Source organism: Sinocyclocheilus rhinocerous, unplaced genomic scaffold, assembly GCF_001515625.1.
Source record: "Sinocyclocheilus rhinocerous isolate Xijiao unplaced genomic scaffold, SAMN03320098_v1.1 scaffold1167, whole genome shotgun sequence".
NCBI classification, from domain to species: Eukaryota; Metazoa; Chordata; class Actinopteri; order Cypriniformes; family Cyprinidae; genus Sinocyclocheilus; species Sinocyclocheilus rhinocerous.
Window position 1 is genome coordinate 770,981 of NW_015648750.1, and position 13,919 is coordinate 784,899.

Genomic DNA, 13,919 nt, shown 5'->3' on the forward strand with positions numbered 1-13,919 from the left:
AATGGCTGCTGATGACTATTTGAATTGAATTCTGCCAAAGTGCGCGCTTGTAAGTGTTCGTTAAATGCGTAACGTTAATTACGTGAATAGGCTACAGGTCTACTCATGTCTGAAAATAATATATGAAAAACAAAATTATTTTACATAAAAACATTATAGCTTATATTTGTTTAGTACATTTTTAAATTAATGTAAAAACTAAAATGAATTGTAAAACTGAAAGTTATTTTTTTAATTGTGTTCAGCATGATGGGCGGCATTTGAATTCTTGACGGACCGCGGGTTGAGAACCACTGCATTATGCCTACGTAAAAAAGAAGTCTAGTAGGTTAGACTAGTGCACGTGCGAGTTCTTTCACTGCATGATTCAGTATTAAAATGCATGAAGAATGATCAGAAAATTCAAGATATGGGGGCAGAAAATATATATATTTATATCATTTCATATAGTTAAACAATATCACACGTAGATCGAGTGCTGTTTTTTTGCTCCAAAAATCAGCATGATTACAAATGTGATTTTAGACAACTGTTCAATAAACAAGAAGTTAATGTTAAGAGACTTGCGTTTTAGACAGCATATTGCCTGTTTTTTGTTCTATTTCACCAACAGAAATAATTCCAAACACAGCCACAGCACTGTTTTGCGTCTCTGAGCAACATGACGGTGTTTCATTCCTGAATGAATCAACCGTTTAAATGATTCGGTTCAGTCGCTATGACTCACTTATTAACGGTGACTTGCTGCCACCTACTGGCCGTTTTAATTTCACATTTAAAGTATTTTTTTATTTTTTAAGCTAAATAAACTAAACTTGACATGCTCACAAAATCTACTACATATACTCTATAAACACTATACTATATTTTGTATAACTACAATAAATAATTATATTTATAACTCAATTTAAATGTATTTTTTTCTATCCGGGCAAGTAACTTTTATACTCCGAAGGACAACCACATGAGAATGCTTAATATCAAGCCCTGCATTCCTAATGTGTACAAAAAAGACAAACTAGATGAGAAAAGTTTGTAAACAAACTTTTATTTTGGCTTGACAGAACCTTGTTTGAATGTTTGAAAAGACTCAAATCAGAGGCAATAAAATGTTATTAATATTACTGAAATGTTTAAGTTGCTAACAAGATTTAACATGCTGTGAACGTGTGTTAGCACACTGCTAACATGTTTTATCATGTTGCTAACATGTTTTAACACTTTGTTAGCATATTTTAACACATGATTTATAGCATGATTCAGAATGCTGCTAGCATGATTTAATGGGGCTAGCATTATTAGCATGTTGTTAGCATGTTTTAACATGTCAACATGTTTTAGCATGTTGTTAATATGTTTTAACGTCAACATGTTTTAGCATGTTGCTAGCATGATTAAGCACATTGTCCTAGGATAGTCGTTAAGCTTTGCTAGTGATTGACAGCTGAAATACACTATAGGTCTTATTGTACAAAAGTTTTGACTCCCTCAATGAAAACTTATGGGGTTTTTCGTAGCTTTGATCATCCGGGTTATGAAAACCATAAGTCAGATCAGTTAAAGATATTGCATCCTAAGAAGAAGCAGCAGCTTAAATAGGATTTCAGTATGTTGGATGTGTCTTGAACCCGCCCACCGCTGCTCTTTCTGATTGACCCGAGGACTTTAAGTGTTAGCATGTCCCGTGCTCAGATGCTCCGTGTTCCCGTCCTGTCGGAGAACATGCTCGGATCATGCTAGGAATGTGAGGAATTCTGTGAGGCAGAGAGTCCTCTGACAGACCGCAGAGCCGGGGCACATAAACTCACTCCTGAGTGATGGATCCAGAGCGGGAGGGTGAGGTTTACATTCCTGTCAGAAAGTGAAGGCTAATATGAGGCAGTGACGCAGAAACAAAAGCAAGGCAAATACAGGAAAGCTGTGGAGATCCTCCAAGCAATGGGCTTTTCCTGAAGCATAAACCTGTTTGTCTCTGCACTCTGGTTCCACTTGAACCATCAGACATTGAGATAATGTGCAAATGGTGTGTTACCTCATTCCTTTTTGACCGTTTTTTCTGTTTTGAGAATAGATCATAAGATATTGTGTGAATGAGTGGCGCATTTTCGTCTACTACACATACTCAAGCACTAACTGATGTGTCGTTTTGTCTCCTCAGGCCTTTATGATGGAATTGACAGCCCACCAGAGCAGCGTGGGTAACGTCTTACAGGCGGGAAACCAGCTGATCGCTCAAGGCAACCTGAGTGAGGAAGAGGAGGATGAGATCCGAGAACAAATGACACTGCTCAACTCCCGCTGGGAAAACCTGCGGGTCGCCAGCATGGACCGTCAGTCCAGGTACGGACGCACACATTCCTACCGAAGTCTTCTGTTTGAAGAGTGTGCTTGAATTTGTCATCTCTCCTCTGTCTTCAGACTTCATGAAGTTCTGATGGACCTTCAGCAACAGCAGCTCCAGCAGCTCTCCGATTGGCTGACGCAGACGGAGGGGCGGATCCGTAAGATGGAGAAAGAGCCAATAGCAGGAGACTTGGAGGGATATCTGGCCCAGATAGAGCAGCACAAAGTAAGAGGAGCATTCGATTTCTCTATTTAAAGTAGGACTGGGTATCGCCAGCTATGTTATGGTGTGTCATGGTACGTTGCAATGCATCACAAAACGATACACTGTAAAAAATGCTGCGTTTATGGAATAGTTCAAGCAAAAATGAAAATTGGCTGAAAATGTCCTCACCCTCAGACCATTCAAAATGTAGATGAGTTTGTTTCTTCATCAGATCTGGAGAAATGTAGCATTGCATCAGTGTCTCAGCAATGGAGGCTCTGCAGTGAATGGGTGCCGTCAGAATGAGAGTCCAAACAGCTGATAAAAACATCACAATAATCCACAAGTAATCCACACCACTCCAGTCCATCAATTAATGTCTTGAGAAGTGAAAAGCTGCGTGTTTATAAGAAACAAATCCACCATTGAGATGTTTTAACTTTAATCTGTCACTTCTGGACAAAATATGAATCCATAATAACTCTTCCTCCAGTAAAAAGTCCATCCCCTGTTGTCCTCTCACATCAAAATCCACTGACATATTTGTTCAGATCTTTTTCAGACTGTTTTGGCTTGTAAACCGTGCTTGATATGTGCAGATTTCACTCCTGATTCAGACGAGCTGACTTTTTCACTGGAGAAAGTAATATTATGGATAGAGGACTTGTATTTTAGTCAAAAGCAATGGTTTGAAGTTAATGTCTTGATGGATTTATTTCTTACAAACACGCAGCTTTTCACTTCACAAGACACTAACTGATGGACTGGAGTGGTGTGGATTACTTGTGGATTATTGTGATGTTTTTATCAGCTGTTTGGACTCTCATTCTGACGGCACCCATTCACTGCAGAGCATCCACTGCTGAGCAAGTGATGCAATGCTACATATCTCTAAATCTGATGAAGAAACAAACTCTTCTACATCTTGGATGGTCTTAAGGTGAGTAAATATTTAGCCGATTTTCATTTTTGAGTGAGCTATTTCATCAAAAACAAACTAAACGGAGTAATTTTAGCAACCCAGTGCTTGGTCACAAAGGGATGAACCCAGCTCTGGGTTGTTTTGATCCAGCTGCAAATCTTGCTGGCTTAAAATGAACCCAAAATGAGTTGTAAATTAAAATCACACACGGAATGACTACAATACAGAACACAGTCAACAGTAATAATCAAAAGGTGAAATGCATAGGCAAAGTGGTATCAGCACACATGTAACTGTTAGAATTTGAACTTGTGTGATGTGTAATGCTCTATTTCATGTCTGCATTCCCAGCTCAGCACAGTTGGGTTATGGATTATGAATGATTATCAACCCAGCTTCCTTACCCAACAGTTTCATTCAAGCATTTTTTAGAGCGACTTGATCACAATTGATAGATTGTAGATTAGAAAAAAAATAGATCGAAGATTGTAGAAAAAGATTACGAAACATTAAGAAAGATTAGCAAACATTAAAAGAAAATTAAGAGACAAAGTGTATACCTCTGAGCAATAAAACGTTCCTAAGGAGACTTGAGTAGTTAATGAATGACTCTTATCAGAGATCCCGTCTGTGTGCATAACCTGTTCACAAATAAAAGCTTTCTCTTTCTGATCTCCAATGTGAATTTATCATGAATGCTGAGAGAGAGAGATAGAGAGAGGTTGAGTTGTGAGAAGAATGAATAAGCAAATCAACACGCCCCGGTGAATGAGGGGCAAACATGACCTCAGCGTGTTTGTTCAGGTAGCGAATGGAGAACACACACACACACATTCGCTCCCACACACGCTTACATTTAGGAGCCTCACAGTCTAATAGGAAGGGTATCGGATCACACTAGTGCTTCCACATTTTTTATGTACACTTTAATACTTGACACAGTACTGAGTCAAAAAATATCCGCCCTAAATTCTACTACATCAAGCTTATTCGGAGAAACCTGTTAAAAACATGCCTTGGTCAGATTTGACCCAAAATGAAAGGTATTAGAAATGATATACTACATCATCATTAACAAAATAAAACCAATATTTTGAACTACATGTAATAAACATGTTTGCATTATGATATTATTTTCATATTTCCAGCTTCCAGTTCTGTTTAATAAATGAATAAATAAATAAATATAAATATAAATAAATAAATGAATAAATAGATAAATATGTAAACAAAATCACCATCATAATAATTGCAGTGTGAAAAAAATAAAATAAAATAGAATTAAAACAATATATTACTATAATTTCAAATAATAATATAGTGATTGGTGATTTTGTGATATCTTGCCTTAATAAATGTGCATTTCCTCTTTTGTGGGTAAATTAAGAAACTTAACAAAATGTAATCAAAGTGTACTTTAGACCTTATGACCTTTTTCACTGTGCTATGTCCTCAGGTTTTGCAGAATGATCTGGAGCTAGAACAGGTAAAGGTGAACTCTCTCACGCACATGGTTGTGGTCGTGGATGAGAACAGTGGGGAGAGTGCCACTGCTGACCTGGAGGAACAACTGCAGGTAGAGGACAACATGCACGATATAATGCTGATTTACTTTTATTTGTTGTGGCGAAATTACTGTAATTATGAGATGGCAATTCAGAGAGTCTGGTCAGAGCTGTTTTTGTCCCCAGACATACACATTATAGAAATCATTTGTTTCTTTGCTAAAAATTCTTTTTAAAGTGTCAGCTAGTGTTTCTTAAGGACTAATTTTTCATTCATTAATCATTCATTCATATTATATTCAAATTAATTGTTCATTCCTGCTGTCTTTAAGGAAATCTTCAAATACTACTGCTTTAACAAGAAAATGCATTATGGTATCTGTACCAATGTGCAATATTGTTTGACTAGAGATATAGAGATCAAGGTGAATGTTACATTAAAGAATTAATTTTACAGTAAATTTCTTCTTACCTAAAGTGCAGAGGTAATCAAACCAAGCTGTTTTCCATGCCTTTACTGATAGCTCCTCTAAGGAATGAGATCTATTAATGTTGGATAAAGTGTTGAGAATTCTTTGGATGCAGCACAGCAAGAAACTTGGAACTGAACAGACATTTGACACTCCCAGCAGCCATAAAAGCATGTGAAAAAGTCATTCAGTGAATAACTTTCTCTTTTTTGCTTTTCCTTCTGTTCTTTACAGTCACTGGGGGAGCGCTGGGCGGCAGTGTGTCGCTGGACGGAGGAACACTGGAACAAACTCGAGGAAATTCAGCTTGTGTGGCAGCGGCTGCTTGATGACCAGGTGAGACCTGATGGCAAAAATCCAACATTCCCGTGTAGCAAATCACAAAATTGATAATGAGGCCCTTATAGGCATGTTTGCAAATAATTGTTTCTGGACTTTGTTAAATGTTTTCAAGTTTGGAAATTGAAACAGAAAATTTTTTTTTTCATGATCAGTCATTTCTATAATGTTTGATACTTAAATATGTTTGTTTTTGCCCATCCATACATTAATTTCAATCCAGCACAAGCCTGAAGTTACTACAGCTGCTGGCCAAAAAATAATCAGGGGTGTGCCTCAGGGCTCTGTGTTGGGCCTCATTGTGTTGTGCTCTTATCTCAGACTTGGAATGTTCATTTAATACATTTAAGGGTCAGATTGCTATTTTAACAGTTTAGACTGCATTCTGGGAAAGGGTGAGATTGAATTATGGCGGTTTATGACCTGCAGACACCATTACCACTGACCCATTACATCATCAGCATAGAGTGCACACAATCTTATTCTCACACTTCCCCCATCTAGACCACTTCCGTCAGTCTGCAGACTGAACTGTGATGCAAATCAAAGGATATTGTCTATGATATTACATTAAATTAATGTTTTTATGCCAAAGTACTGTGTAAGGGTGGGTAGTATGATTATTTTCTCTTTTTATTTGGAGCAATATATGAATGATGATGCATTTTTGCTATTGGAAAATCAACTTTCTTCTCATCCATTCAGAGTTTGTTTGGATCGTGGCTAGCAGAAAAGGAGAAGGCCTTGAGTGAAGTTCAGACCAGTGATTTTAAAGACCCTAGTGAAATAAATGCCAGCGTGCGCAGATTAGCCGTGAGTAGACAAACATACATAATTTTGTATTTGCAAGTTTTAATTACATGCCCATAGTATAGGATATTTTTAAATAAATAATCAATGTTATGAGAACATAAAGCATTATAATCATGTTCAGATCATCTCACAAAATATCTTCTAGTCCACAGATACTACTACTTTTATTATTATTTTTTTTTTAAGATTGTAAGCTTAGGTTTTACAAATAATAAACATTATTCAACCGAAATCTGCCTGGTTGATAAGAGCATCTCTGTTTTGGCCTTTGACTCTTTGCAGAATCTCAAGGAGGATATGGCCCAGAAGCGGAGGGCCCTGAGTGCTCTGTCAGATGCTGGACAGGATGTGATGGTGCTGTTAAACAGTCCAGCCGCAGCTCAGAGGATCGAAACAGACACAGACTTACTGACCCAACGCTGGGACAACCTGGTCCAAAAACTAGAGGACTGCTCCAGCCAAGTCAGATAAATGCATCTCACTTGTTTATATTACTACACATTAGCTTTTTATATGACATTGATTCCAATCGTCTGTTCGGTTTCCAGGTAACCGAAGCGGTGTCTGGGATACCCCAGGTACCGGAGAAGGTTGTCATGGAGACAGTCACAACAGTAACAACACGGATGGAGCAAACCTTCACCAGCAGCGATCGAGAGCTACCGCCACCTGCCCCACCTAAAAGACGACATCTGGATACAGACGGCGAGCTCAGGATACTGTACGACAAACACACAGCTTCCTTGTCAGAAAATCTCTTTTATCAGTCCCTTTGACATCTTGCAATTTTCAAAATTGAACTCTGCACTATTTGCTTGCATTTTTGCAAATTTTCACAAAAAAATGTTAACCTGAGAGGGGGCAAAGCAACATTAGCTATAATTCCAAGCCCAAACTAATTCTTCAATGTGTTCAACTGTCCTGCCACTTGATTGTGGTGAATTCCGTTATAAAACCATATAAAAGTGTTTAAATGTAAGGAAAAGATCCAATATGAGGCAGGCCGGTTTGAGCGATGTGGAGGTTAATATCTAATATTTCCGAGCGATCTCCCCAAATGATTTATTCATGACTTACATTAATCTATTGTTTTTTTTCAACCTATTCACTCCTAAAAGATACCAAAGAGAGATGCAGCTGCACAAGTGATCCAACGCTTTGCTTAAGCTTGTGTTAAGCATGTAGGGAAAATGAAAATTTCTAGAGGTTTAATGCTACTACATATAATAATGAATATAATGTATATGCTTTCACCAGTAGGTTCGATTTAAATAAGTACAGTATTTTACTGGATATGCACTTTTTAAATATGTGACCCAGGACCACAAAACCAGTCATAAGGGTCAATTTTTTTGAAATTGAGATTTATACATCATATGAAAGCTGAATAATCATTAATTCACCGATTTGTTAGGATAGGACAATATTTGGCCGAGATACAACTATTTGAAAATCTGGAATCTGAGGGTGCAAAAAAAATCTAAATACTGAGAAAATTGCCTTTAAAGTTGTCCAAATGAAGTTCTTAGCAATGCATATTACTAATCAAAAATTAAGTTTTGATATATTTACGGTAAAAAATTTACAAAATATCTTTATGGAACATGATCTTTACGTAATATCCTAATGATTTTTGCCATAAAAGAAAAATCGATAATTTTGACCCATACAATGTTTTTTTGGCTATTGCTACAAATATACCCCAGCGACTTAAGCATAAGCTATACATAATTTATGCATAAGCTATACAGTGTTTACACACACTTCACACACTGCTCTGTTGTTCTGCTCCACTGTAGCACTCCCTCATGTGAACTTAATTTGTGTAAAAAAATTTAGTAAAAACAAAAAAAACAATTTGAGAAAAGCCACAGCAAATTCAATCATTTTAGGCTGCAAAATATAGAAGTAAAAAAGTGCTCTACAGAAATATCAAAGATTGTCCATCATACCTAAAAGTGTTTTTTGACAATTAAAATTTCACATTTTAAGCATTAGGGATTAGCAGCTGTTTGAGCAAAAATGTCATGAAATTGTTTCTTTCATCATGCGGTTATGCCTGTGTTCATAACGAGCACATTTGGGAACCATTGGCATAAGCTATACAGTGTTTACACACACTTCACACACTGCTCTGTTGTTCTGCTCCACTGTAGCACTCCCTCATGTGAACCCTGATATGATGTGTTTGTGTTTTTTAGAGCTGAAACTGATGTTCCCAAGCTTTTGTCACGGCTGGCTGCATGGAAGTCATCTGCCCGAGCTGCTGGAGACACGCTTGGTCTGAAGGAAAAACTACAGGTGACTTATTATAACACTAACATTTACCTATTCATATATTTGGTCTACTGAATATTTTTGTCCCATCTCTGTAGTCCCTGCGGGTGGAGCTTGCTGAAAACGAGGGGGCAGTGAAAGAGGTGGTGCAGAAAGGAGAGAAGATGATTGAGAAAGGTAGGAGAATGTGGATGATTTCCTCAAGATGAATGATGGTGCCTGTTTTCTCCTACTGATTAAAATTACTCAATCTGTCTTTATAGAAGGTATGTCTTCAGACGAGGCCCGTTCTGCTCTGGACTCTGTGTGTAAAGAATGGGAGAGCTGCCAGAACCTGATCCAGGATCTCAGGAACCGAGCTCAAGTTCTAGAGCAGGTGGCGGCGGTTCAGTCAAGACTGAAGGCTCTAGATGGAGTCCTGCAGGAACAGGAGAAGTGGCTGATCTCCACAGAAGGCTTTAGAGCAAAAAACAACCAGCAGGAACTCCAGACACTCAAAGACGATTGTGAGGTCAGTCAAATACCAGGCCATTTTATACAAGATCATTTCCTTAAATTAGATGTTAACGGGAATCTAATTGTCCACACTTAAAAATAAAAGTTCTTTATTGGCATTGATGGTTCCATGAAGAACCGTCAACATCCATAGAACTTTCCATTGCACAAAATAGTGAAATAAAGTTCTTCAGATTATTAAAATGATGTTCACGCTAAGAAAATTTTTTTATTTTAAGAGCTGATCACTGAAGGTTCTTTGGGGAACCAGTTCTCAAAAGAGCCATCTTTTCTTTAGAACATTTTAATGATCTAAAGAACCTTTTGTGGAATGCAAAGTTTCCATGGATGCTCTTTTATGAACAGTTCTTCATGAAACCCATTGATGCCAACAAAGAACCTTTATTTTTAAGATTGTAGTAACATGCTAAAAACCACTCAGAATGCCTTATGTGGGTTTTTGAGTTGTTAATAGAGCAAATGTGTACTGTATTTGTGTTTCAGGCTCGGATAGCAGATCTGGAAAAGCTTCAGCCGCAGGTGGAAGATCTCTGTTCTCAGACGGAGCGTCTGGCCGCAGAACCTGGAGCCCCTGATACCATGAGGCCCAGTGTGGCGGCGCTGGCATCACGCCACAGCACAACTATTGAAGAGCTCAAGACGCGGCAGCAGGACATCACTACAGGTATACATTGCCAAATTACAGCCCTTACACTACGCTCTCATAGCATTTAAAGAATGTCGCTCCAGCCTGCAATTTGAGGGAACTTGGGATTTTGCAAATTGGTAGTTGAGCTTTTCTTTCTAAGCTACAAATATAGAGAAATGAAATCGCTTCTGGAGAAAGAACAACATTCTTACGGGATAGTTAAGGCAGCAATTCCATTGCTTATTCACCCTCATGTCATTCCAATGCGTATGACTTTGTTCATTCTTTCGAACACAAAAGGAGAAATTTTGAAGGATGTCCAACCTGCTCTTTCCACACTGTAAAATAGAGTGTAACTGGTTCTGTGAAGCTCCAAAAATGACAAAAAAAGTACCATAAAAGTTTATGTGAGCTGTCCGTTAGGCAGCATACAGACTGAAATGCTACCTCGCAAGTTTATAAACCTCATAAAAACTCTCTACATAAGTAATAACGCCACACAAATGACATAGGAGACGCAACTGATTTCAATAGTTAAGCCAAGCTAACAATGTGAAACCAGACACCTGTAGAAATAGACATGATTGAAATATTAACAGAATACACTGTAATGTCTAAGATGGCGGCTGTAGGAATGTAAGTCCTGCCCTTCAGTAAAAGAGCAAGGCTGTGTATAAAATCACTTACTGTCTTGAGTATGTACTTCTTTTGATTAAGTGCTTAAAAAAGTATGTTAATGTAATCCAGACATTCTACATCCGCCATAGAGCCCTAAGTTCTAACAATGCCAAGTTTTCATTCCCTGATAAAATGTAATCCTTTGGATAAAAAAACATCTGGTTTTGTGTTGTGAGTGCAATTATGACCTTAAGATACTGCCTATGCTGGCAGTTCACTAGGTTTTGGAGCAGATCTACAGAAAGATTGAGGCTCACTGAGGTTTTTAGAAGTCCCGGGGTTTGAATTGGTGCCAAGGGCTGCAGTACCTCTGTTTCTCTTGTTCGCTTCAGTTTTATTTAAAGACAGAAATAGTGACTTACGCAACAGGTAAATCATTTGTGGAACCAACAAGAGCAGAGCCAGAGTGAGAGAGAGAGCGGTCTATTTATGGCTGTAATGTCAGTGTGGCCCATGAGCAAGCTTTTACACACACCGATAAACCTCTGAGTGTGTGTGTGTGTGTGTGAGTGTGTGTGTGTGTGTGTGTGTGTGCGCGCATGCTAGAAAGAGCTCTAAGTAAGAGTACATCAGTGTTTAACCTTAAAGCTTGAGCAAATCTCTCTCTCACACACACATTTAGCTAGCCATGGAAATGAGGACATACCATAGATTTCTATTGTTTTACATACAGCTAATAACTATAGACTGACCCCATTCTGAAAAACGGTTTAGAGATAAAATTGATTAAACCAGAATAAAAACGGCGGCAGTAACAAAATGTTTCTTTCTTAAAAACTTTTTTTTCCCTAATATAGAGCCTTCCACGATGTCTCAGAGCGATGTTTTGTCAGATTTAGCTAACTTCTGTGACCGTTTTGTGCCCAAAGTTTACAAAGTTACGCACACACGTTTACTTGGCTGACTTTATATAAAGCTAATTATAATGACTAGCACAAAGCCCTATAGCAGTTTTGTCCCCAAGGTATGGCTGCATTAAATATAAACAGTTGAATGTTTGTGGGACAAGCGGAAAGCTAATGTTCCATGATTTGACCTGTTGACCTCTAACATCTGGGATTCAAGCTACGCCAACACACACCCACACACAATGACAAGCACAAATGAGCTGCAGGCAGTTATTTTCGTCTCTTCTCTGATATCCAACATCCAATAAACATCTTAGAAGGAGCTGGTTCACATACATTCTTAATCACAGATGTCAAAATCCAACAGAGATTATTTTAGTGATGTACTACAGAAGAGGAAGCATCCGGATGTACAGTAAATACTGCATGTGTGCTATGAAGGGGCGTTTGTTTTTGTGTGTGTGTGTGTGTGGGGTGTAGTTGACTAATTTACTGTATATCATATCCAGTCACAGGCCTATTTGGCATATATATCATAATGCATCACATCTTATCATGCATTTTTATGAGCTTATATTAATTGACATGGAAGGACTGAATATATGTTGTTTAAAAATTGCTACCAAAAACTGCTAAAATGTGGTGAAAAGTGTGAAATAGTGACCAGTTACAGCATCAAAATTATACTTTCCTTTAAGAATATAGATTTTTATTTAATCAATCTGAATGGCTTTGGGATGGATGGATGGATTGATGGATTTGTGTCTGTGTAGTTTTGTCAGAGTGAAAAATTTAAGGGGGTCTGAATACTTTCCGTACCCACTGTATATCATAATGCATCACATCTTATCATGCATTTTTATGAGCTTATATTAATTGACATGGAAGGACTGAATATATGTTGTTTAAAAATTGCTACCAAAAACTGCTAAAATGTGGTGAAAAGTGTGAAATAGTGACCAGTTACAGCATCAAAATTATACTTTCCTTTAAGAATATAGATTTTTATTTAATCAATCTGAATGGCTTTGGGATGGATGGATGGATTGATGGATTTGTGTCTGTGTAGTTTTGTCCAGGCTGGCGGGGTCCAGAGCGCTGCAGCAGATGGAGTCCAGACTGAACACAGTCAGCGCTGATATCAGAGACATCCCCACAGCTGAGCAGGGAGTCATCAGAGCTCAGGTGTGTGTGTGTGTTTGTGTGTGTGTTTGACAGAGATGCTCGAATGCAGGGTCTAGAAGTCAGTTTTAGTCACACCTGCCAGCGGTGAGTGAATTGAGACTATTTACCTGACATGATAGTCATCAGAAGACGTGTGATTGGCCACAGATACTTTCTTTAGTAGACGAATTATATATCTTTGATTTAAAATCACTTACAGTAAATCAATGAGAGTTAAAGCCTGTTCACACCAAGGATGATAACTTTAACGATAACTATAAAAATACAGTATTCTAAAGGTGTGAAATTTCACGGGAAATAGAGGTCCATTGTCTGTTGTCAGTGTTGTAGTGATGAAGCACAGCTCACACAGAAGTCAGCTTCAGATCAAGCAGCTTTCTGATGGATAATGCAGTGAATCTGCGTGAGCAACCTGAACCCGGTGCAAAATCTGCGTGGGGAGATCTTTCCCTTGTTTGAAACTCCTGATCGGGTGGATTCCTGTTGAAATCACTGGAATCCGTCCATGAAAATGTGCAGAACAATGGTAAATGTAAGTGTGCCTGAATTTTGTGAGACAATGAGCACGTTTACATGCACACCAGTAAGCTGATAACTCACAAATATCAGCTTATTAAAACAACCAGTTTTCCCAGTTTACATGCACATCAGTAACCTGACAACGCAAGTAAGCTGCGTTTACATGACTTCATTAATAAATCAGGTTATTTCCCTGTAATCAAAATATAATCATTTGCGTATCTGACTCGGAGTATTCCATTCATTTGTCAGTTATGATGTTAAATTAAGCTTGCAACATGTCAACTTACAGCTCATACATTATCCTCTCATGCAGTTATAAACGCAGCATTGTGACTGAACCACTTCTACTTCTGCTGCACGAGATGAGAACACATTTTTATCATTTTCTGAGTCATGAAAAAGTCTGCGTTTGTGATATATTTCCTTCTTTCTTTACTGCAAGACGTTTGCATGCGCTTAAATCTGCACTAATGATGCGTTCCTGTCACGTATCACACATGCACACTTCAATAAGCCGACAGCAAGCGGGTTATTGCGTTTACATGCCGTGCGAAATCGGAGTAAGAGGCAAAAACGACCTGTTGCGACCAGTTTATGCTTACGCCGTTTATGACCTTACTCCGATAAAAGAAAATGGGTTTTCGGCTTATTAAGCATAATCGGCTTAA

At 38.2% G+C, this 13,919-nt stretch overlaps 1 protein-coding gene across 1 annotated transcript in view; it reads left to right on the forward strand.

Moving 5' to 3' along the window:
- Nucleotides 1-13,919, forward strand: part of utrn (utrophin) — a 223,342-nt gene that overhangs the window by 34,291 nt on the left and 175,132 nt on the right. Inside the window, exons 10-21 of the mRNA XM_016514969.1 lie at nt 2,159-2,340; nt 2,419-2,569; nt 4,927-5,046; nt 5,680-5,781; nt 6,490-6,597; nt 6,880-7,059; nt 7,146-7,318; nt 8,799-8,898; nt 8,973-9,051; nt 9,138-9,385; nt 9,874-10,054; nt 12,614-12,729. Of these exons, the coding sequence (XP_016370455.1) occupies nt 2,159-2,340; nt 2,419-2,569; nt 4,927-5,046; nt 5,680-5,781; nt 6,490-6,597; nt 6,880-7,059; nt 7,146-7,318; nt 8,799-8,898; nt 8,973-9,051; nt 9,138-9,385; nt 9,874-10,054; nt 12,614-12,729 (1,740 nt within the window). The remainder of the gene's footprint in view (nt 1-2,158; nt 2,341-2,418; nt 2,570-4,926; nt 5,047-5,679; nt 5,782-6,489; nt 6,598-6,879; nt 7,060-7,145; nt 7,319-8,798; nt 8,899-8,972; nt 9,052-9,137; nt 9,386-9,873; nt 10,055-12,613; nt 12,730-13,919) is intronic.